This window comes from Vipera ursinii (assembly GCF_947247035.1).
Source record: "Vipera ursinii genome assembly, chromosome: 6".
NCBI classification, from domain to species: Eukaryota; Metazoa; Chordata; class Lepidosauria; order Squamata; family Viperidae; genus Vipera; species Vipera ursinii.
In genome coordinates this window covers 48,195,394-48,220,791 of record NC_139515.1, presented here as the reverse complement: position 1 = coordinate 48,220,791, position 25,398 = coordinate 48,195,394, and the positions used below count along the sequence as shown (strand labels likewise).

At 35.2% G+C, this 25,398-nt stretch overlaps 1 protein-coding gene across 1 annotated transcript in view; it reads right to left on the bottom strand.

Moving 5' to 3' along the window:
* Positions 1–25,398, bottom strand: part of SYT1 (synaptotagmin 1) — a gene marked incomplete at its 3' end in the record, with an annotated part of 207,440 nt that overhangs the window by 113,374 nt on the left and 68,668 nt on the right. Inside the window, exon 2 of the mRNA XM_083365142.1 lies at positions 14,355–14,548. Within this exon, the coding sequence (XP_083221268.1) occupies positions 14,355–14,532 (178 nt within the window). The 5' untranslated portion in view covers positions 14,533–14,548. The remainder of the gene's footprint in view (positions 1–14,354; positions 14,549–25,398) is intronic.

Genomic DNA, 25,398 nt, shown 5'->3' with positions numbered 1-25,398 from the left:
TTAAAATTTGGGGACCCAAAAAGTTCCTATTCTTACTGGAACCTGTTATTTTATTTTATTTGCAATAAAGAACTTAAATTGGATAAGAATCTAGTCCAGGATCTGAAAAAGACTCTAAATGCTAGCGGGGACATCTTGTGTGGTGAAGCTTGGTACAGCACTTTATTGCTTTTGACAAAGAGACTTGCTCACAGCCTAGACCTGAACTTGGTATTATCTATGAGAGATTTAACTCTGAGAGAGCAGCTGGGCAGTGAAATTGGTTTCTAGGAATGGTGGAGGTGTACATTTACTGACTTTTGTTTAATAAATAGCCTTCACTAGAAAGACCGTTTATAACTATGTCATAAATGGAGGAAGATCACCAAAAAACCTTGGCTATGTTAAAATCCTTACTTGAAAGTATTCTTGCAAACACTGAGAAACTCAAAGCTATCTTGAAAGACAAAGGTGCCAGCCTAGACCCACAAAGCAAAAGCTTGATTGCGGCTAAAGAACTACTAATTCAAAAAATAATAGGAGTGGAAAAGGGAATACCAAGACAGAGGGCTTTACAGATCAACAAGTACAGTTTACTGAAAATCCAGACAACGAAACAATAACTTTAAAACTGGAAATGACTTTCCATACAAACCAGAAGAAATCTGAGAAATCTGAGAAAGAAGCTAAATTGTTGTAGGTCTTTAGAATTCAAGCAGACAGGCACCTGCCACATGACACCCCAGACTTAACAACTGTCCATAAGAAAGATAAAGAAGTCTGGACAGTGGTTGTTGCAGTACCTAGAGACAGCAGAAGAGAAGAGAAAGAACTGGAGAATATAATGAAATACCAAGATCTGCAAATAGAAATAGAATGACTAGGGTAAAAGAAATCAATAATAATAGGCACCTTGGATCAATCCAAAACAACTGGAGCACCACTTGAACACCTTAGGCATTGACTGAATTATCATCAGTCAATTGAAAAAGGCAGCTTTACTTGGAACAGGTTACGTCATGCAATAATATCTTTAATACCATCAAACATCAAAAACTGCCTTCTCATATCCTTGAGAAAAACCTATGTGGACAAAATATCCAGTCTGAACATCTGGCTGACTGTACAAAAAAACCCATAGTAATAATAATATATATTATATAGGCACAAGAATATTATAATAGGCACAAGAATTCATACCAGTCAGAACCTGTGTCCATGTTTGAAGTGCTGAGCATAACTCATAACTATATGAGGTGAGCATAACTATATATTCTATATTTTAATTTTTACTTTCAATCCCTTTCCTATGTTTTCAAATATAGAAGTTGTCTTTTCACAGTCATTACACACTACTACTACTACTATTATCATCATCATCATCATCTGCCAATCCCATGGTTTGAGGCAACTCTGAGCAACTTACAGTGTAATAAAAATACATAATATCCAGTCAATTATAAAAATAAAAGCAGTTTAAAATTACAAAAAAATAAAACAAACTGATTGTGTAAGAATTATGTAAAACAAACCAAAAATTTAAGATTTTCATGACTTCAAAATCCTCATATGTTGCTGCCAACTCAAATCCCAGAAATAATACATTAATGGAATCTGAGTTGGCAGCATCCTATGAGGATTTGACATTTCATATGTGAAGTTTGGGGTTTTTTGTGCCACAGTAAATTTCTTTCTTCTTGGTTACACAGAATACCAGTTTTGAGATCCATTCATCCAGTCTGAAAATATAATTTTGATATCAGTTTAACATATGTTCCAATTAAAGTTAAAAAGATTTATCTGCAGTTCTGAATTAAAATAATCTATACAATGTCTGTATATTAAAGTATGTTATTTAAAAAAATAAATAGTAGATATCTGATTTTGAACTAAACTAATAATATCATTTAATTATATAAAGCATTAAAATTTTATGCAAGAATTGATAAATGAGATTTTTATGGCAAACTTTTAATGATTTTCATTTTAATCCCTACAATTATCCATTGGCTAGACTTACTTTTTGCTATTTATCAAAATATCTTTGTTAAGCTATTTGATAAAGCTAACTTTAAGCTATTTGATAAGCTATATGCATTCTTTACATCCATAGATCCAGAACAAGCAAAGCAATCCAGCGGTAGCAAGTATAACATACATGATATAACTAAATACGCTAAGATCAAAATACCCAGAATCATGGATCTCATCAAGATTTACCTTACTACTTACTTTCAGTTTGAAGGACAAATATAGCAATAAATCAGAGAAATCCTCACGGGATCACAATTCTTAGGACTGAGCATAAACCGTAAAGAAAACAACACATTATCCTTCCTGGATATCCTCATCACCAGAAGACACAAAGGCAAATTAAAAACACAAATCTACTACCACAAAACAATTCTTAGAAGACAATAAAATTACCAGAGATAGGCTCAATTGAAAAAAATATTTCTTTGGACTAAGAATAAGATGTGCACTTTAATGAATTAATCAATTACTTCCCAAAACCCAATTATTAACAATGGTATTTTCATAAATGATTTTGATCAACTGCATTCATATATATCACAATGCAAATTGTTTAATTATGTAACATCTGGATTGAGATGGTGCAAGAAACTTTGGTTATACATAATAAAGCCATTCAGTTAAAGCATCAAAAAAGCTATGCAGTTATTTCACAAGTTTAGCATCAGTTATAATGCTCATAGTTCCAGACCCAACTACCATTAAAATAAACGGAAGGACTGTTAATTGCTTCTGTAGGTGTCTGATCTGTCTGTTTAGGGATTGGCCAAGTTCCAGCCAAAGCATTAATCCTTCCTGTTGTTTCAGATGGAAAAACTTTAAACAGCACACAAAATAATTAAATCAGAGTAGAACAATATTGAATGTAACAATTTGTTAAGACTGTCTCTTTGGCATCAGCATATAAAGGATGTTCTGATAATCAGACAGAGGGATAATGAGGGTACAGTTCAGCTGAGTAGATGGCAGATCTTGTTCCGCAGTCAATTTTTAAGCCAGTCTGCTGACCTTCAACCTTACCCTTCTACTCAGCCTCAGTTTGTCAGAAAATATACAAATACCATCCATATTATTTCCCAGTCCTATCTGTTAACATTTGGTAAATCGGCTTTTTCTACCTCTAACATGATTTAAATTTTAAATTACTAGGAATTTACCAGAGACAATGAATATATTTTCAGGCAAAAAGAAAATAGAAGATGGAGTTCCAACCTCAATCTTTATATAATATCAGTCCTGTTTTTGCATTTTCTAGAAGCTGAAAAGGGGAGTGATTGGATTGATAGTAGAGGAAGGACAAATGGATTGATAAGAAGAATGTTATCAGTAAAAGAAAGATTGTGGTGTCAATTCTGATAGGATTTTTTCTTAACTTGACTGCATCTAACTGCAGGTGAGTACAGTTCTTCAGTAGGCTTGTGACCAGAAAAATAAATCATCTTGGTGCTTTGGCTGTGGAATTCTTTCAAACCAATATGGACATGATGATGACTCTTTTGTTTTTCTAAATATGGAAAAATCCAAGAGACAGAGAAGGTCAGAGTGACTTTTAGATCTCTCCCACCATTGTCTTTTGAAGGAAGAATCCAGTGTCTTCTATAGGATTTGTTTAAGACTGCTCAGTTTTAGAAAATTAAAGTTTCCCAGTTCTTCTCCAACAACTGGAGATATGTTTATATGTTTAATTTAAGTAAAACTTTGAATAAGAACATTAGAAATATAAATCTCATGTCCCTTTCAAATATTTTTAAAGTTCTTTTAAAAGTAAGAAGCTGATATTCTGAATATTAAAAGGTTGAATAGAAAAGAAAAGTATAGGAGGAAAATTATTTCTCTGATAAGATACACAACTGTAATGAGGATTCCAGGAATTCACAAAACATTTAATTATGATAATTATGTTGGATGCTAGGGTTTTCTTAAAATTAAAGTTACACGTGAGAACAATCACTACTGTTTCTGTGGCTTATTACAAGTGTTGCAGCTGTATTGGCTTGAGAAAATATAGACAACTTTTGTCTTATTGAAAACTATGAGACTATAATTCTCATTTTCTGATTATTGATCATTCTAGTTGAAGCAAATGGAATTGGTTAAGAATTATATAATAATACAGTCAAGCATCTGAAAGCAACCATGAATATATCCTTTACTCTCTCTCCTACTATTTCTGGAAATAAACTGAAAATTCATTATGACTAACCTCTGATTTCATTAACTGAATAAGCACACTTATTATTATTATTGTTGTTGTTGTCACTGTTTGATTTTTTTGGAGGTCTCAATATATATTATTTAAGGACAATATAAGAGTTGGAAAAAATAAAAAGCAGTATCAAAAGTGGCTAAATGTATTACGTAAAATAAAATCAGCTTAGGTTCTGCCTTTTTTCTGAAGCCATTGACTATGTATATTATACTGCTTATTCATAAACTGTAAATAGCTATTAAAATTCAATCTATTGCTCATTATAATACCAGAACAAGCATCTTGTATACCATTCTTTGAAAATACTGAATGAGAAATGTTATAAAAGAACTTGCAGATTTTACCATTAAAGTGCTTGGCTCTAGAAAAAAATAGTAATATCTTAACCAAATTCAGCTTTCCAATAAACTAATGAAATACAATGTCACAGTCCCCCAGCTGCAAATTTAATTCTCTATGCAATTTAGTAACTTATCACATTCATAATACCGCAAAATACCAGACACTGTCTATAATCATGTTCTTTAATAATTACAATGAAGCACAGGGAAGGTCTTGAGCACCTCAGGGGAACTTTATTAAAATCCTATCAAAAAGTAAAATAAGTGATTTAATACTTTTTTTGTCAGAAAGTGACATTAGATTCCAATAAAGGTACTGCCATTATTTTGCTTCTGAATTGGTTCAGAAATAAAGATAGATTTATTACAGGAATAATATTTATGCTTTCAGTATGTAAAGTACTATATAAGTGGTTCTTTAATTTTTTTAGTCATCTTTTTCTACTTTAAATATATTATTAATTAATTATTGTTTTGATCTTTTGATTATCCATCCATCTGTGACTGCACTAGCATTTGAATTGTAGAACAGTCTTCTAGAAAAACACCAGACATTTTTCCCAGTTGAAAAATTCTGATTATTATATTCTCAACTCATCTGGTACAGGTAGTCCTTGACTTATGATCACAATTGGGACTAGAACTTCTATTGCTAAGCTATGCAGTTATTTTATGACCTTTTTTACTGTGGTTGTTAAATGAATAATTTGATTGCTAAGTGAATCCAGCTTTTCTCACTGACTTTGCTTGTTGGAAGCTGGCTGAAAAGGTGCAAATGGCAATCATTTACTCTTGGAATGCTGCAACTGTCGTTAATACAGGCTGATTGTCAAGTTTCCAAACTTTGATCAGGTGTCTGAGGGAATACTGTGGTGAACATAAGTGCAAGGACTGGTCAGAAGTCTGTTCAGCCTCATTCTAAATTTGAACTATTGTAATAGTCGTAAGTCAAGGATTACCTGTAGGTTGAATGAATGAACATAAACTTATTTCTGTATTATTAATATTTGTTTATGTCATCTTTTTGAGAAATCTTGGCAAACTGTTGTGCCTACCTTTTAAAACAGGGATCCTCAACCCCCAGTCCATGGACTGATACTGGGCCGCGGCATGCCAGCAATCGGTCCGCACAAACAATCAAAGCCCCATCCATGGGATGTAGGCAGCACACAAAACCACACATGCTCCGGTCCGCAGAAAAACATTTCTTCAAGGAACCGGTCCCTGATGCCCAAAAGGTTGGGGACCTCTGTTTTAGAAGGTGAAACACAAGGTTCAGGAGAAACTATAGGCCACTCAGTGCCTGTTTTCAGATTAAACTATTTCAGTTGTTGATTGGGCAAGTTCTTTAGTAGATTGTGGGAATGCTGAATAGTGTATATAGGATTTCTGCATTTGACAAAGCTCTTCACAATATTCTGATTAGTAAGTAGCTTAAATGTGACTGGATGCCACATGATTCAACCTTCAATGTTTTTATTAGTGACTTAAACAAAGGGATGGAACAAATGCTTATCTACAGATGACACAGAATTGGATGGGATAGCTAGTACTCTAGAAGATAGAAATAAAACTCAAAAATAATTACATATATATATTAGAGTAGTGTTTCTCAACCGTGGCAACTTTAGGATATGTGGACTCCCAGAATTCCCCAGGTAGCTTGGGAAATGGGATCTAACAGAGAAAAAGAAAAGCTAATCAGAAATCAAATATATACAGGATGAAGAATGCATGTTTCATCTTGATAATAATGTATTTTGAAAAGATCTTAGAATAATAGTTGATTACAAATTGAGTTTCAATCAGCAATCAGCTGTGGATAGAAAAAAGTGAAATACAGTATATAGTACAAATTACCCAGAATAATAGTTCCATTTTATTCTCTGTTGATCAAGCTCTAACTTGAACATTATGTCCAACTCAAAGCACCCCACTTTGAGAATGTTCAGAAAAGCAATGAAAATTGATTGAAACTATGAAGAGAAAATGAAGAAGCAGGTTATCTTTAACGCTGAAAAGAACACCAAAAGAGAATATAATAGCACTCTATTGTTCCAGAATGTAGGACTTGGAAAAATGGATTTTTGTTACAGAAGACCGATTCTGATTGAATGTTAAGAGTAGAAAAAGTATTAGAAAAACTAAGAGCAGCTTGACAATGGAACAAATTTTGCAGGGAGGCAATGGGTTGCCCATCATTGCATATATTGAAATATAGGCCGGTAAGCCATCTGTATGGGGATTCTTTAATTTTGATTCCTGCATTTTGGGTTGAATCTATTGTTTCATGATTTTATGAGACAGGAAGAGTCATGTTCTTTTAAAACTCTTTCCAAAATTCTTTCTTTCCAGTTGCTTTGTCATTTATAAAATATAAAAACTGATCTGTTTTCTCATTTTTCTATTCCATGTAGCTAGCAAATGTTGAAGATCAGATGGCAATCATGAGAGCTTCTATTATTATGTTCTGAAGGAGAATCTATATTCATGCTCCCAGAATATATAATTCTATTTTGTTTTTAATGATTTATATACAGAAAGGTCATTGGAAAAGATCCTGATGTTGTGAAAGGTTGAACACAAAAGGAGAACGGGACAGCAGAGGATGATAGTGTCATCAATACAATGAACATGAATTTGGGCAAACTCTTGGAAGCAGTAGAGGACGGGGGTTGGGTGTCTGGCAGGCTATGATCTGAGGGAACACGAAGAGCTGGGCATGACTTAGCTAGCTTTATATGGCTAAAAGCTATGCATTTGGCTTTTAAAAATACCTTCAATCTGTAGGTTATGGCAGGACATGGTCTAGTCTTAAAATGGAAGTCCATACAAATATAACTGATCCATTCTCCAGTTATGAAAACTAATAAAAGTGGTTTGGCCAAATTTTTAATGGTTGCAGTTGTTTACTTTCTTGTGCAGTTTCTCATTTCAGTGAAAATAACAAAGTTCTAAATGCTCTGTGGAATATGGAAACAGTGCAGGCCTAAGTAATGTTATTGCTCTGCAATGCTTGTTTTCCTGTTCTGGACATGGTAGATTTTAATCAGCTCCTTGGTTTAATATAGAACTGCAAGTGATGGAGTGCAAATATACTAAGCACCAACTGCAGCTCACTTAAAAGCCCTATTTAAATTCTTAATTTCTCTCCTTTCAGAATGTCCCACAAAACACTCTGGCAATGCACTGATGTATAATGAGGCATTTCTTTTGCTAAAATATTGAAACATGAAGGGTGAATTAGAATAGTCAATTGTTCATTATAAACAGCTCCTTGTCCTTCTGTGCTTTCTCGTTATGTCAAGGTGTTTGTGTGCATGTTCCTGGGAGAAAGGAGCAAAGAATGTCAGGAGTATTGGCCAAAAATATATACTATATTTCCAGAAAGGTCACACAAGGTATGAAGGTCATCCCATTTATCCAGCTAAAACAAGCAGCGATCTATAATATATGAGGCAACAGTGATATAAGAAGATGGAGGCAGATAATTACTTTAATGATAAGTCAAAGGCATCTATTAATACTACAGAGAAGAAGGAAATTGTAAACCATTCCCTTATTTTTACTAAGAAAACCATATGGACCGAAAATAATAGCATGCTGGATAATAGGTCTCTCAGACCATATGGCACTGAACATGGTTTTTGGGCAAGAGTTCAGGATTTTTGTAAGCTGAGTTCTAATGGTGTTTATAATGTAACTAGATTAAAACCTTCAAGATACAGGTAGTCCTTCACTTATCACAGTTCATTTAGTCACCGTTCAAAGTTACAATGGCACTGAAAAAAGTAACTTATGACCATTTTTCACACTTATGACTTGAAGCATCCCCATGGTCATGTGATTTAGTGTACATTCAGATGATTTAGGATTGGTTCTAAATTGGTTCATATTTATGACGGGCTTTCGCAGAAATGTGGGAGAGTGGCAACTCTCCTGTTAGTGCCTGCGTTCCCTTCGAACAGGTGGATGAAAGACTGGCCATAGCAATATGGCCGGTCACAAGGCTGCAGACAGCCGAAGTCACCCTTACCATCAGGCAACATTAAAGCAGTGTGGAAGAGACTGGGTGAGATCTACCTCTCTTAAATTCCAACTTTTTTCCACTTAAGTAAGAGGCTAAAGTATTTTTCCCCCCTGTGGAGAGGGAAGGGGGATTTTAGCCCTCCATCCAGAAACAGAGGCGATTGAATATACAGGGGAGATTTAAAAAAAATGTTGAAAAAATAATTGGATCCCAACTGGAACTTTAGTTTTTAAAACTTGTGGATTAAAAGATTTTGATTATCTACTTTTTACTTCCTATTTTTATTTGAAATTTTGGCTTTTCCCTCCTAAAACAGAAGAAATAATTGAAAGGAATTTCCTAAACAGTTGGGGGATCTTGTGGCTAAACCTGAAATTGCAATGTTATTTTTAAAGAAAAGAGACCTGGCTGACAGTTTAGAAAACAAGATAAGAGTAACCTTGAACACCAGCTGTGAGAGTCTTAGTTGTTTCTTATTCTCTGAGGGAAAAAAAAGAACTGTAAAAGTTTTCAACTTAACTCATTACTATGGAAGACCAGGAACAGACTTTTACTGTAGAAGAAATGCAAAAACAAATTTCTGTTATGATGAAAATAACTTGCCAAACTTACCAATTCCTTCTTACAGCTGGTGATGAAATAAGAGCTTTTGGGAAAAAAACTAGAAAGTATCTTAGATAACTGACTACAACTAATAAACTATCTATACAGAATACAACAGCAAAAATTGAACAATCAAATATTTTGACAGAAGATTTAACCGCCCAACAAGTACAGATAAGAGAAAATTCAGAAAAAAATCTGACAAAATGGATGGAGGGAAAAACCTGCTACATAAACCAGAAGGAATTTGAAGATCAAAATGAGAAACAGATGGAAGAAAAGATAAACAGTCCAGGGCAACTACGTCAAGAGGAGAAAATAATGGGAAGATTTGGTAGTTCTGCCACACCCCTCAAACCTCCCAAAATGGAGATTGGATGGTCACCTCAATATGATACAATAATACAAGAATTCTTTTATGATCCTGAAGCAAGGACACAGAAAATGACATGGCAAAGCAAAAAATCCAGAATAAGACTGAAGAAGAATGGAGTGTGGACATATCTAAGAGGCCTAAAATAGAATATATCTAAGTAGACAGGACCCGTATCTTGAATATGAGATATTGTTATGATGTGAAGATAAAGAAAAATGTTGGCTAACTAAAACCTAGATGTATGAATATCAATAGTTAAATTGAAATGCTGAATTGTTTATAAAGGTTAAATGAAGGTGAATAAGATATATATATATATATATGTTAAGAGTAACATAATCAATATGTTTGGATGTAGTGATAAGAATAAAATTATAAGTCTAAATACAAGAGAGCGGACATAAAGAAGAAGAGAGAGGATGTACTAAATGCTGAAATGGGAGAAATCTTGGTTATTGAATCTACAATATGTGGAAATTATAATGAAAATAAGAATATTGTATTGTACTACTAATCTGTTGATATGGAAATGAGATAGATGTGTATCTGGAACACTAGGTGTTGGGGAGAATTGTGACAAAGGGAAGTGGGGTCATTCGGAAATTTGGAAATGACAAATATTAAATGTTTAACTTAAATATTAACGCAAAATTAAAGCCAGGAAAATTTATAAGCTTATTGATGGTCTAAAGATGGAATGTCAAAATAAATAAAATATATAAAATTATTGATAAATGTAAGAAAACTATTAAGTAGCTGATGGATAAAATAAGAAGCATGTTAATTTAGACAAGAGACAATATGTATTAAAGGAAAAAAGAGAGGAAATATTGGCTGTAATAGTTGGAGATTGGTAATAACATACATTTGTATGAAATGAACTATTGTAACCCAGACACCATGTTGCTTTTCAAAGATATAACTGTAATATTGGAAAATTAATAAAAAGTTTTTTTTAAAAAGAAAAAACTCACTTAACAAATTTCTCACTTAGCAACATCAATTTTGGGGTCAAGTGTGGTCATAAGTCAAGGACTACCTGTAATTAGTTGCTGCTTTTGAAAAGGAAAAGAAAATCTGAAGCTACAAAGACAGAATTACAGGAGGCATGTGGAATGTAAGAAACATGGTCATAGGAAAGTTCAAAACAGTGGAAGATGAAATGAGACAACTATAAATTGATATTTTAGGCATCAGCAAAGTGAGATGTACGGGTATTGGACACGTTCAGTCAAAAGATCACACCGTTTATTACTGTATTTTCCGGCGTATAAGACGCCTGGGCGTATAAGACGACCCCCTACATTTCCTGTTAAATTATAGGGTTTGGGCTATACTCGCCGTAAAAGACTACCCCTCTTCCAACGCACACCAAATAAAAATTAAAAAACATCAGATTTGATTTTAATATGGTAATTTTAATTCAAATGCTTATGACATGCAGGTGCTTAGTAGGAAAACTGTCACTTATAAACATAAGGCTGTTTGTCATCAAACATGTAAACATAAAACAGTGCAAGTGGATTCAACAACAACAACAACAACAACAATAATAATAATAATAAGAAGAAGAAGTTGGAGGGGACCTTGGAGGTCATCTAGTCCAACCCCCTGCTAAGGCAGGAAACCCTATACCATTTCAGACAAATGGCTGTCCAGTCTCTTCTTAAAAACTTCCAGTGTTGGAGCATTCACCACTTCTGGAGGCAGGTTGTTCCACTGGTTAATTGTTCTAACTGTCAGGAAGTTTTTCCTTAGTTCTAGGTTGCTTCTCTCCTTGATTAGTTTCCATCCATTACTTCTTGTCCTGCTTTCAGGTGCTTTGGAGAATAGCTTGACTTCCTCTTCTTTGTGGAAGCCCCTGATTCCAGCAACCATTCCCTATTTTCCTAATTCACTTTTTCACTTTTCCTAATTCACTCTAAAGCTTTCCCTGCACAGAGCCTTAAGTAACACAAGCTGCCTGCAATTAGTGCAGGTTTGCATCCCACCAGGCTCAAGGTTGACTCAGCTTTCCATCCTTCCAAGGTAGGTAAAATGAGGACCCAGATTGTTGGGGGCAATAGGCTGACTTTGTAATAATGCTGCTGGGGTGGGGTGAAAGCCCTAATAAACAGGCATATACACAGAATGAAGGCTATTGCTAAGCACATTGATTTGTGCTTTAAATTGTAAGCCACCCTGAGTCTTCGGAGAAGGGCAGGATATAAATGGGATTTTTTTTTTTAAAAAAAAGACCAAATGGGAGATCCACTCCAGGTTTTGTAGCCAGCCCGCCCAGTTCCTGAGTCAAATGTGTCCTTAGAGCTAAGCCGCTGCTCTGGCTGCTGCCTTCCCCACCTGCCTTTCAAGTTGGGATATACTACAGCTGTTCTTCAACTTTAGAAGGAAAGACGCCCAGACCCCAGCCTGTAAAAAATCACAGACTGCAGCTTCTTCTCCAATTGGTCCCGCTTTCCCTGCGCAGACTAAATGGGAGATCCGCTCCAGGTTTTCCAGCCAGCCCTGTCCCTAAATTTTCAGCACCCAGCGTATAAGACGACCCCTGACTTTTGAGAAGATTTTCATGGGTTAAAAAGTAGTCTTATACACCGGAAACTACGGTATTCAGGACATTAAAAAAGTTGTAATGGCATCACTTTTATAGCTTGAAAGAGTATAGAAATAACTATACTTGGCTACAATGCCATCAGTGATCCAGTAATTACACTTTGGGGGTCAACCCTTTAATTTGATGACCATTCAGGTTTATGCTCCAACCACTGATGCAGAACAAAAAGTGACTGCTAATTTTAGATCAAGTTCAATTTGAAATCAACAGAACACTCAAGCAAATTGTGCTACTTGTGATTGAAGCCTGGAATGCTGAAGTTGGAAACATTAAATAGAAACATGTACAGTAGTTGAATATATAATTCTTAGGAAACCAAAATGAATTTGGACAACAACTTATCAATTTCTGCCACTCCAATGATTTCGTCATAGTTAACACTACCTTCAAACAATCAAAATAATGCCTGTACACATGGATTTACCGGATTTGTATACAGGGATAAAATTGAGTATGCATTAGCTAAAAGGAGATGTAGGGGCTCAATTATAGCATCAAAGACATGATCAGGTGCTGACTATGGAACAGACCATGAACTGCTGATCACGTGCAAGTTCCAAGTTAAACTAAAGAAGAAAAAGATGATGAAGAAGAAGGTGATGATTAATAAAAAAAACAGGACTTCGGAATTGGTATTCAATCTGTTTTAAATGCAGTTTCATTCCATCAAAAAAAAAAAAGGTTCAGTGATGGAGCTTCATCTTTAGCTTTCATGGTGGCATCAGTGGCAAGGAACACATACTACTTACAGTTAATGTAGCAGGCACTAAAAAATAGCAAGAGCAAGAGCATTTAGACTTATATACTACTCCATAATGCTTTACAGCACTCACTGAGTGTTTTACAAAGTCAGCCATTTTGCCCCCAACAATCTGGGTCCTCATTTGCTTTTCTCTGTATTACTTACAGGCTATGGAATGCACTGTTTCAGTTGCTGCATTTGCCATCAAGTTTAATTGTTAATCAGTTTTACTGTATTAATTTACATTTTAACATCTGGGATATTTTTGTTCTTTAATTTATTAGCTGCTCTCAGTATTCATTTGAGTGAAAGGATGAGGTAAAAATAGAATAAGGGAAAAATAGTCAAGCTGAACTTCTGGTAACTACAGGGACACTTCCATGTAATTTTCTTTCAACAGTGTTGAAATGCTTTGACACTGGCTTCTTTAGCAATGTTTTTCAAATCCCAATTTAGCTGGGATGTTTTGGCAATTTTCCATTCATGTATCAACCAAGTTTGAAGTTTATTAAAACATATTTTGGCCAATGGTTTCAAATCCACTGAATTTCTACATGTATTTTGAATTTCTGTATGTATTTTGTTTGATTTTGTATTGTGACTTTTATCCAGAAGCTCTAGATAAATATATAATATTCCCTATTCCAGTTTTTCCCGTAACAACCCTGTGAAGAACTCTGTGAAGGTTGAGAAAGAGTGACTGAACTAATGTTATCCAGTGAAATTCCCATTTGCTAAGAGTGATCTTGATTTGGAATCTCATAGAACCTGGTCCAAAACCGAACCACTACACCCCACATTTGTCAATACTTGATAAAATAATAGTTCTGGATGAAACTTTTTTCTTTCCTAACATTTTTCAAAATGCAGAGTCTACTTTTTGCAATCAACCAACTTGATCCATTGGTTACAACAGGAGTTGAATGACCAGCATGTCACCTAAATCTTATGTTATGGGCTAACTTTAAAACACACATTTTAATTTAATCTAATATTTCTATCACACTGTCGATGCTATAGATATCTACTTTTTATAAAGACTGTAGATGAGATTGTTGGGGGGGAAAATAAACACTAAATCTAACATATACTATTCAATTATTTTCTTATATTGGTACATAAACAATCAGGATTTATTTAAGCAAGGTTTATCGAATAATAACAAGTACTGCACATAATACCATGCCAGAATGGATGTATTTACATTCAGTTCAAAAGAAAGTGACATATAGTTAAACTTAGGTATAGGCCAGTCTAGCATATCAAAATGTTAAATTTCCTTTATTCTTCATTGTGCTTGTGGATTTTGTCTGGATTAGATTCTTAAATTATCCCTTATTTTCAGGCTTGTAATTAGTAAATATTAATAAACATACAGTTTTAAAGATTATTGTTACGGAACCATAACAGCAATAGCAAGTTTACTTACATGGAATTTTGGTTAGTTCATTCATAAATTTCTCCTTGAACTTTGAAAATGATTTTTCTTTTGCACTGCCTTTTCCTCCTCCGGGTATCGCTGGTTCTGTGGCATTATTTGCTATTGCAGTTGCAACAGTGGTACCTGAAAATGCTGCTAGTGCCTGGTGTTGACTTTCTTTTGCCATTTTAGTCCCAGGGGAACTGAGATTGAAAACAAAGCAGAGAAAAAAATGTTCAAAAAGGTTAAACTTCATTGTAGGTCGATAGCAAACTAGAGAGCAGTAACCCCAATTGGTGCACTTGCTTCCTGGATAAATATCACTTCATTAATACATTGCTTCACATTGGCTCATACATTTATTAAACCATTGGGGTAAAAAAAAGATTGTTTCAGAAGGTAAAAACTGCATATTCTTATATCTACCTCCTGAGTCCAAAACAGTTATTTCTGTTTTCTACCTCAATATGGGCTTAGCATCTGTTGTTTAAACTTAGAATTCTGCCCTCTCATTTTGAATTGATAGGTAAACTGACAGCAGTTTCATATATACAAACATTTCAGTGCATTTGCATAATTATTTGTACATGTCTCTTGGATTGAAAACTTTCACAGCGTAAGTAGAAATGAAAATAGAAAGCAATTACACCCGGATAATTAAAGCACCTCTACGCTCTCTTGAACTCTTTAACCAACGTGCTTTCTACTTAAGCAGAACTGGACATTATTTAAAAATTTGTTCCATCTTACTTTTGAGTCACATTTATTGGAAGCAAATTTTCTTCCATTGACATTTGCTTCCAACAATATTCAGTTAAATTATTGACTTTCCTCACTGCTAACAGTGTTAAAATCACTGCATCTGTGGGTTGTTTAGCTTCATCCAAATTACAACACCAGGCTGTTGAAACAAATTCATAGCTACATTAATGTACTTTTGCTTCATGGGCTTTGGGGAAATATTTTTACATAGACTTAGCATATAAACAATGCACGTTTAGATCAGACATGTCAAACTTGCGATGTCATATGATGTTGGTATATAAATTTAATAAATAAATTAATTAATAAATGTTGCGTGACATATCAGAGCTTTTTCCCCATTGCTGGCAATAGGGTGGGCATGCTTTCTTCATGATGGGTCTGGTCCACAGGCCAACAGTTAGACACCCCTGGTTTATGTGGACTATATAAGAATCATCTTGAATACTGCTTAGGGGACAGCTCAACATTTGTTTTAAGAAACTATTTCAGTCTTGGGCTGTCTCTTAAAAAATGCTGCTACTAATTCCTATCTTCTCTATTTCAGAAAACTATAGAGAAAACGAATTTAAAAGATAAGGATAATTCATTATTGCTCTGGGTTTAAAATTGTTTGTACTTTTCCAGAAACAACTAACTTCCCATTGGGAAATGAATGATTAAAAACCCAATAACTAAAGTTGAATAAAATAAGTCTTCGCAAGCAGATGGTACAGTAAACAAAAAAAACAAACCCAACTTTTTTTTAAAAAAAATCACGAATATTGCATATTCTAACATACTTTGATCATACAAGCATTCCCTTTCAAATGGAAAACTGAATCAAATGATAAATGCTATTTTAAAACTGTACCCACTATTTTCATGCTTATAACTTATTTAAAAAATGGAGATACACTGCAATTGGGCGGCCAATTATTTCTAAAGTATTTAAAAATCATATGGTAGATTGAAAAAAGTAAATAGTGCAATAGAGAATAGATACTAATAACAAAGTTTTTTGTTACTTTGTATCCATGAACTTCTGGGTGATGGGTAACTTTTTCTTTTTCACTGGTGCATCTTTGCATGCTGTATTTCCTGGAAGATCTGTTCTTCTCACTTTTCTTTTCTTTTTTTATCTGCTTATTGTACAGGTACCATTACCAATAAAGGAGAACATTTGCACCTCAGGGTTGAAATGCTTTATGGGCTGTAACCCACCTGTTTTGAGGTTGTTGCAACTCTGAATGGTCATAAAATGACCAGTCATAAGTTGAAGGCTACCTGTAGTGCAATATATTTATCTTTTTTTCCCCCCACACAAAGCATTTTTACTATCACGTTGCATGAACACCAAGATTATAGCTTGATTATTGCTTGTCTAATTACTTGTTTATCCTGTATAAAGGTCCCTTGAGTCCATAATCAGTAGGGAAGTCATAGGGAATGAAACTGAAAAGGGTCATACCCCCAAAGCACTGTCTAATAAATCACAATGGGAGAGTATTCTTTTTCTCCTGTTTACTGCTGCAGTACTGCTAGTATAGAGGAATCTCAAAGAGGACATTCAGATTGAAACTAACCAATAAAATGTCTTAGACTGATTACACACCAAATCTCAGCAAATATTTGATTATCTACTAAGAAAACAATGACACAGTGATTAGTACAAAAATATAATGGTGTATGGAGATTCTATTATTCACATTCGCTATGGTGTATTAGGTTGAAGAGTTCTTCCCTATTTACCAACAGAAAGATTTTGGCAAGGGCAGCTATCTTCATTACTGCAGCTCTGTGACATGACTGGGCAACAGGTTTTTTCTCTCTTCTTACATAAGTTCAGAAACAATCTTTATTATTTGCTCAAGCTACGCTTTTCATTCTGCATACAACATATCTTAGTGCTTTGTCTTCTAAATCTAAGCAGTAGAATGTAGTTCCCCCTACATTTGCTAAGTCAGCTTTGCAGCCATTCCAAACAGTTCCTCAGATGCTGAGGTGTGAGTTGGATGAGCCTGGGGTTCTTATCACCTTTGTCATGACCTTGGACTGTGAGACTCAAATATTGTTACTACTGTTCCATAAGAAGTCAAATTTAGTGTCTTGTTCTTAAACAGGATCTACCTACCTTGAATCACACACACAGAATCTTAAGAAAACACCACTAATCTATAGTCCCAATAAGTGAGTCTTAGGCTTCTCTAGAGAGCCGCTAAAGGCTCTGGGCCCTTCCTCCAAATATAGCCTCTGTACTCAGCACTTGTTCTGGACCAGTGTTACTTGAAGTGTGGTCATAGGACCTCTGTGGGTCCCCCAAGACCCCTTCAGAGTCCTCAAAAATCAAAATTATTTGCCTATATTGAAAAATAATACCACCCAACAATATTGAGAAGCTGTAGCAGTTCAATACATATTACATTAAAAATTGTACTTAGCTATAGTCATTTCAATTATCATGTACAAAGCAGAGTTAATGTCATGATGATAACATCATCAATATCAATATCATGTTACACCAGTTTGGTGTAGTGATTATCATGTTGCACTAGAAACCAGGAGTCTATAAGATCTAGTTCTGAAATCAGCTGGGTGATTTTGAGGTAATTATTCTCCCTTGGCCCAAAATATCTCAAGAGTTGTTGTTGTGTGGAATACAGGAGATGGGAGCATTATGTATGGCATTATGTATTGAGTTGTACAAAATAAAGGCAGGATATAAATCAAATAATTTTAAAAAGCAACTAACCAACCAACCAAATGTTGTCCTATGCCCTGCGCATATCTTAATGCAATCAGAAGCAATGACTATTCTCTGTGTTTGAAGTTAGTTTTTGTGCACGGGTCCCAAACACTGAGTGATGCATATTCTTGTAGAAACACTGAGACAACTGTCAAATATAGAGGGGTGTGGAACTTGATGTTACATCTCTACCAGCAATCCAAGGGTAACTCTTATAGGATCAGGAAACTACTGAGTTGCTTTGAAAGTGCCTTGGGAAAATAGCCTTGTTTATTGTGATTACTTCCCATAATTTTTATGTCACCAAAGAATGGTTCATCAAAACAGTATTCTAGTAGTCTCATCTAAAGGAAATAACCAAGAAAATGTTTTTAGTTTCAGACTTCAGTTACCTGAAGATGTTGATGGAATGCACAATAAAAGGCAGAATTTATCCAAAGTTTGCTTTATATGCTCTCAGAGGAATACAAAATTATCTTCTAGTGAATATTATGTTTAGTTTTTAAATTATCTACAGCCTTACTCCTGGATGGTTTCCCAGATAGTTTTATTGCTTCAGTAGATTTTCTTTTCTACTGTGAGCCAGATAGAAATGATAAGTAATTAAAATGTAAGAAAGTCACTATGCTAGGCTGAATGACACAAAAGATAAGATATTGCTGCAAGATTCTTTGTCCTGAAATGCTAGGACAAATGTGTCTTTTGTTAAACTTCAGATATTTCAATAAATATATAAAAGTACAAGAGAAGGATAAGGTCTATTAAAAATGGAAGAAAAATGCTTTCATTTACAAACTTTGCTGTGGCAATGTCCCTTATCTTTCTTAATTATTGTATAAACCATATGAACTATATAGCCAGTTGAAAAATCTATCGCTGGGGTTTTATGCTCACAAGAGCAGGCCAAAGCAAAATCATAGTATGAAATTAGGCTAATGAATTAATTACTTAATACAGAATGATTGTAACTTACACGGTTTTCCCCTATAAAGTTCCCAGTATACCTGTTTTGAATGAAGCCAATCTGACTAGTATGAATAAAGCTAATAATGATATTGAACAGGCTGCAGCATTTAATTAAATTAATTAATAATTACATATAGTATGCTTTTAAATCTTTTCACGCAATCCAAAATTCAGTGGTAAAGTGTAGAATGATAAGAACTGGCTCTTTTGTGTTTGTTCTCTAATAAGATGAGTACAATTGTCCAAAATATTTTAATATTCTCCTTGAAAGTAGTACAAAAGAAATCAACAATAGAACTTCATCAAAGTATTCACAAAGCCTGAGGTGCTTTTATCATTCATAAAAAAGAATATAAAATATGGTAAAAAGAATCAGTTTAACTGCACTTGTCATGCATTCTTCATAGCATATATGTACAATTTGGATTAATGTTCCGTAGTTTCTAATATTCATAGTGTTAAGCACCTGATTTATGATTCACTTCTGATGAACATAACTGTGCTTAAGAGGCTGCCTTGATAGCGGCCTCTCCAAATGAAACTCTACCTATCTAATCTCCTTGTGACCCTGTCACTGCTGAAGTTGATAGGATTCTACGATCTGCTTTGTATTTGGCTCCTATTTCCAGCTGAATGCCTATCATTTTTGCTGGGTGTCCTGATTCCTTTTTATTAAACATTGTCAATTGCTTGTTATCTTTCTTTTGCACTCCAGTTAAAGGTTGTGCCCTTTTGTTCTTAGCGGTTATGTCTGTTTTCTCTGTCCCTTGAGGGCATTTGAGTTTAAATTTAAAAATCTGTAAAAATGTTTTCCTTTTTAAAAAAAGTATGGATTTTATATGGATGAAATAGATATACTAGGATATATTTTCTCTAGGAGATATATCTATCTTTTTATTCTTTATTAATACTTTCAATTAACAGCACTTTTAGAATGTATTTCTTTTTCTCTTTTTAATAAACTGTTAACACTTACTTTGCTACTAGTACTTTTTTGCCTCTGTATTTCTGTGTCTGTGTCTCTCTCTGTTTGAGTAGTTTTGATTTGTCAGAAAGGAAAATGATTTTTCCTGTGTAACCAATGGTAATCAGTACCATTATTATTTTTAAATTATTCCCAAGGATTGCTACAGCTTGATCACAAAATGTGACATCAGTATGGGAATGACAACTTATCTTAGCATAAAAAATATGTTAGTTTATTATCAGAGTTGGAATAAATTGCCCTGTGGTGTTTATTTGACTTTGCTGGATACATTAATATTCAGTAAATGCATTTAATACTTACATTTAACTCCTAAGTTGGGAGTTTTGGCCAAGATTACAGTTATGAAAAAACTGCTTAAATTAATTTCAATAATGAATGACTATGCATGAAGTAGAATTCAGAGATCTCTTTCTAGCCTTGTTCTGAAGGACGTGCAAAGAAGGTAAAGACTTGGAAATATAAAAAGATGATAAAAGCTTGAAAAAGAGAAAAATAGCAATAGAATAGAAGCTTGAAAAAGAGAAAAATAGCAATAGAATAGAATATCTTTATTGTCATTGTGTAACTCACAATGAAATTAAGTGCTGTCCACAGTGCACACTACACACAAGTAAAAACCACAAATAAGAACACACATTATATGCACACATCCTTCACATTCTATTCACCATTGTGCTGCCCCTAATATTGCACTTCAATGTTGCACTATTCAGTGGTATTTAAAATGGTTACAGCTCTGGGATAAAAACTGTTTTTCAGCCTATTTGTCTTTGTTTTTATTATCCTGTACCATCTGCCAGATGGTAGTAGTTCAAAAAAAGAATGTCCAGAATGAGATGAGTCTTAAGAATATTTTGAGCTTTCCTAAGACAACGGGAACTGTACAGTTCATCTGGGGGAGGGGGAGGAGAGGGCAGCACTTAGACCAGGGGTGTCAAACTCGCAACGTCATGTGACATGTCGTGATGTATTGCGACTTTTTTTCCAATTGCCAGCAATGGAGTGGGCATGGTTTCGGCATGACGTATCTGGCCTGTTTGACACCCCTGACTTAGACTTACAGTATATACCATGTCATAGTGGTTTACAGTCCTCTCTAAGCAGTTTACAGAGTTAGCATATTGCCCCCAACAATCTGGGCCCTCATTTACCGACCTAGGAAGGATGGAAAGCTGAGTCAACCTTGAGCTTGTTAGGAATAAACATCTGGCAGTCGGCAGATTTAGCCTGAAATTCTGCATTCTAACCACTGCGCCACCACGGCTCTTTGATGAAAATAGAAACAAAATCTGTATTTATTATCCATATCTTTATTATTTATTATTTATTATCCATATCCATATCTTTAAAAATGTCTAAGCTTTTAAAAAATATATATAATGATATTATTAGATATCTAGATTACGGTAAATATTTATAGAAAAAAGAAATAATATGTCAGTTTAGGGATGAAAGACAGCTTTTGTCTTCTTCTCACTATTCCCAAGTAGCTTTTCATAATGCTGTGGATGGTTACATTTTGTGATCACTGACTTGGTTTACTAAAGATATTACCTTAATATTGGAAAAATACAGATTTACTGAAAATTTAGAAAACTAATTACTATATAAGTGTAATAAATGAGCAATTTTAATTATAAGGGAATATAAAGAAGAATTACTGGAGATAACGTGAAATGTTGAAACAAGAAGCAAGAAGAAACATTCTTCAAGAAAAGGCAATTCTTTTATAATTTTTATTGCTTGATCCAAACATAGTTAAAATAGATCCAAACAAAATCAGCCATAACAAATTTCCATGCCACTGAGCAGAATTTACTAATGCCAGTCCATTGACTGCATAATTAGCAGAACACATTCCTGCTCTTCTCTCCATCTTCTGCACAGCTGTCCATCTGTTTCAAGGCTTGGGGAGACTCTAGAGCAAATCTGGGATAATGCCCAAGTGTACAGAGAGGAAAAGATTGAGGTAACAGTCTTATTTGGTGATCGGAAATCTGCTTGTTTAACATATGATTCATTTAAATTGGTTTAAAAAATAAGAATCCACAAAGAAAGGAAATAAGGAGAAATTATATAATGGCCAGCATGACAGAATTTTCCTTTTTATATCTTTAAAGATTTAATTATTTAAAAGATTTACATGGCCCCACCATCTGAAGCCCCCCCATCTTAAACAACTCTGGGTGGTTTATAACAGAGGTCTCCAACCTTTTTGGTTTGGCAACCTCGAAAGGGAGGCAGGCACCGCGATGTACGTGTGCACAAATGACCCCCATGCTTGTGCAAACGGGCTGTGCGTGAGCACATGCACACACACAAATGGCTGCATGCAAGCACATGCGTGCATGCAAACAGGGATGTGCAGGCACATGCACACATGAAAAGAGGGATGTGCGGGTGCAAGTGCTACAAATTTATTTATTATATTTATTTATAATTTATTTATTTATTTATTATATTATAAATGGGGGGGTGCTAGTGCTGGCGGGATGCTATGGGCAGCACTAGTGCTGGTGGGACACTCTGGGGCAGGGCGGCGCTAGTGCCAGTGGGATGCTTGGGGCAGAACTAGCACCAGTGGGATTCTCGGGGTGGGGCGGTGCTAGTGCCAGCAGGATGTTCAGGGCGGTTCTAGTGCCGATGGGATGCTCAGGGCAGGGTGGTGCTAGCTTAGCACTAGTGCTGGTGGGACACTCGGGGTGAGGCGGTGCTAGCACATGTGTGGGGCAGTGAGTACACTGGCCATCCTTTCACGTGGCCTGGTAGCCAAGTGGCTGCAGCCAGATAGTGGGCTGTAGCCCACAGGTTGGGGACTCCTGGTTTATAACAACAGTAAAAGCAATAACTACAAAACCAGAAAACAAAACAAAAACTCTATGCTTTAATCATCCTCTTAGGATGTTCCTCTGCAAACTCCAATTACTCTAATTCCATTCTTCCTTTCCTACCCTACCCTACCCTACCCTACCCTACCCTACCCTAACCTGTTCCAGTGACTTAGAAAAAGCTGGAAGTGTGGAAGGATGGGGATCTGCCAAATCACCAGAGGGAAGATATTCTATAAGATAGGGGCAGCCATGGGATAGGGAAGCTTCCAAGGTCCCACCAGGTATCAGGATATTAGGGAAGGATTCTGTAATATGCCTACCCTATCTGATCTAAAGGGATTGGTAGATATAGGGAGAGGTGGTCCCATAAGTTTTAAAGTGATAAGTGGCACCTTGAATTGCACCTGGAAGGAATCTGGGAACAAATGCAGCTTGCAGAACAGAGGTGTAATACCTATGAACATCCAGTAGTGTGCATGCTGCTGCACTCTTTTGTAACTAGTTGTCCTGAATCATCCTAAAGAACAGCCCCATGTAAAGCACATTGCAATAATCCAAATTGGAAGTGACCAAGGCATGAATGACCATGTATCCCAGTCCTGGAAAGTGAGTTACAGATCAGGTCTAGGAGAGTACAATCCCATCAAGAGTCAAAGATGAAAAGACACCAGACCTCAGAGAGCTAAAAATCTAGAGCCATTTGTCTTGCCAACCTCCAAATACTTAGACAGCAGCACAACATCATCCCCAGGGTTGAGATGTATACTTGCGTATTATCAGAGTACTGATGATACAGTACCCTATTGGATGACCTTTATTATATTTATGAACTGATATGTGACTAAGCATATTAGATAGTGCCCTCCCACTCCTTGCCAGACTGATTTAGAGTATGAAATAACATGTTTTCTACAAATACTACTTTGGGACCATTTGTGTTCCTTCTTCATTCAGCTCTCTTATTACTGAGACAGTGAGTAGTTCAAACTGAGCAGTCCATTTGGATATTTAAAAGCCAAAGTGGTATGTGAAGGCAAAGTTATTCTAGCTATGTTTTATTTATGTTTTAATGAAGGCTACCTGCATAATTTTCAACTTTTGTAGTAGCTACTGGCCTTCAATATTATATCTCTGCTTTTCCTAGAGGAAACATATCAGTTCATTTAAATTCAGTAAGTAAAATCCCTTGCTTTTATGCTCTGCATATTTTCTACAATATTTGTTTAAAAATCACTATTTGCAACCAATAGCTGGGATTACAGAACTATCTACATGTTGCATAAATAGCTGCCCTGGGATCAACTCAATAGCTACTGCTTTGCTCTTGGAAGTAGCATGCCTATGGAAACTACAGGAGATTAAATCCCAATATATTGCCATTATTAACTCTTAAATAAAAATGGGGACAAGTGATTGGATACAAAATGAATGCACAAATGTTACATTAGTCAGACTAACCACTGGATGGCATTGTAGAACCATACAAAATATCAGAAAGGCCAAAAGTCTGACTCTAAAAGGGGGGGAGAGACGGTTTTTTTTGTTTGTTTAGTAGTTAATTTTTTATTTGAGTGAAATGGGCAACAATCAAGCCTTGCAATCTTGATATTTCAAACTTCTGAGTACCTCAGACTTAATTATGATTAGCATATTACTGAAAAGCCCTGCAGAATATTACAAATAATCAAGTCATCACAAAGAGCATACTCTATGGCTCATTTAGAATGCCCAAGTAAACTGCATCCAGTGTACATGTCAATTAAATGCTTCTGCATAAATATGTTGGAAAGGCACTTGAATAACAGTTAACCCCTTTCAAGCCTATTAAATTCTGCTTCATTTCCTAAGAAATTGTGTGATTTGAAAATGATCATTCTAAACCAGTAATAAGAACCAGGGTGAAAACTAGGTTCCCATGTTCCATTTGTCTGTCCTACCTGTTCTTGGTTAGGGATTTATATCAGGCTGAATGAGGAAGCTGAGTGGGTTCCAGTGTTCAGTGTTCATTTGTCACTCACTAGTTGACATACTGGCACATAAGTATGTGCCACGTAACTGTTCCTGTTGTAAAATTTGTTCTCACAGCTTCCCAAACTTACAAATTGTTGATAGCAAAACATTGCAAATATGTTTCTACATTGTTTATCTTGTATAACTTTGTACCTTCTATTTTGCAACTGTATTCTGTAGGTTTTATTTGATAAGTCTTATTTAGTCTGGGTCACGGACCTGTAATAAAGAATTTGACTGATTGACCAGTTGACAGTTTATTTCTGATGCTTTTCAAAAAGATTTTAAATTTTAAAACCATACAATATGCCCCCAGGCAACACTAATTACTTTTTGTAGTGAGTAGAATAGATCCTTTTGTAAGTCCTAGAGCAAGGGTCCTCAAGCCACGGTCCATGGACTAGTACCAGGTTATGGCATGCCAGCAACCAGTCTGCACAAACACACAAAGCCCCATCCGCAAGATGCAGGCAGCACACAAAACCATGCACCCTCCAGTCCGCAGAAAAATCTCTCTCCATAAAACCTGGTGCCCAAAAGGCTGGGGTCCTCTGTCCTAGAGCAATCTGAATGAAAAATTCTGGGTAGTAGTCTCCGAGCTGAGGGAGTATTTTATTTTGCTGATCCTTTTAGTTTTATTGTTAGCAGACTTCCCTTATTTTTTTAAGTTTTTAATTCCAATATAATTTTTATTCTATGAATTTCTGCATTTATACTGGTCTAAATACATTTCAGATTGATCTTATCTAAATTATATTTTGTCAGTTATTA